This window comes from Lactuca serriola, chromosome 4 (genome assembly GCF_051521515.1).
Source record: "Lactuca serriola cultivar US96UC23 chromosome 4, Lser_US96UC23_V15, whole genome shotgun sequence".
Taxonomy (NCBI): Eukaryota; Viridiplantae; Streptophyta; class Magnoliopsida; order Asterales; family Asteraceae; genus Lactuca; species Lactuca serriola.
The window spans coordinates 40,009,691-40,010,000 of record NC_136411.1 but is presented as its reverse complement, the minus strand read 5'-3'; the positions used below and the strand labels follow the sequence as shown (position 1 = coordinate 40,010,000).

Genomic DNA, 310 nt, shown 5'->3' with positions numbered 1-310 from the left:
GTTGGTGTGCAAAACAATGTACATAAAAAGTTGTGTCATTCTCTTGTAATATCAAAGCTTTCAAACCATTGAATTCCCCTCGCATATTGCTAGCCCCATCATAACCTTGTCCACTTATATATATATATATATATATATATATATATAAAATATAATATAATATAACACAAAGCTAATTAAATTCAATTGAAGTAACAAAAAAGTAAAGAATAAATTACCTGACTAAAACTCAACTTATTACTTGTAAGTACTTCATTTAAGACATTTTTGAGTGTCAAAGAGGATGTATCCTTCACGTGCACAACTCCAA

At 28.1% G+C, this 310-nt stretch overlaps 1 protein-coding gene across 1 annotated transcript in view; it reads right to left on the bottom strand.

Annotated features, from left to right (window-relative positions):
- The window catches only part of LOC145098261 (uncharacterized), a 789-nt gene extending 704 nt beyond the window's left edge, over nt 1-85 (bottom strand). The window contains exon 1 of the mRNA XM_079035911.1: nt 1-85. This exon is cut by the window's left edge and continues 159 nt beyond it. Within this exon, the coding sequence (XP_078892037.1) occupies nt 1-85 (85 nt within the window).
- Nucleotides 86-310: the final 225 nt, after the last annotated feature.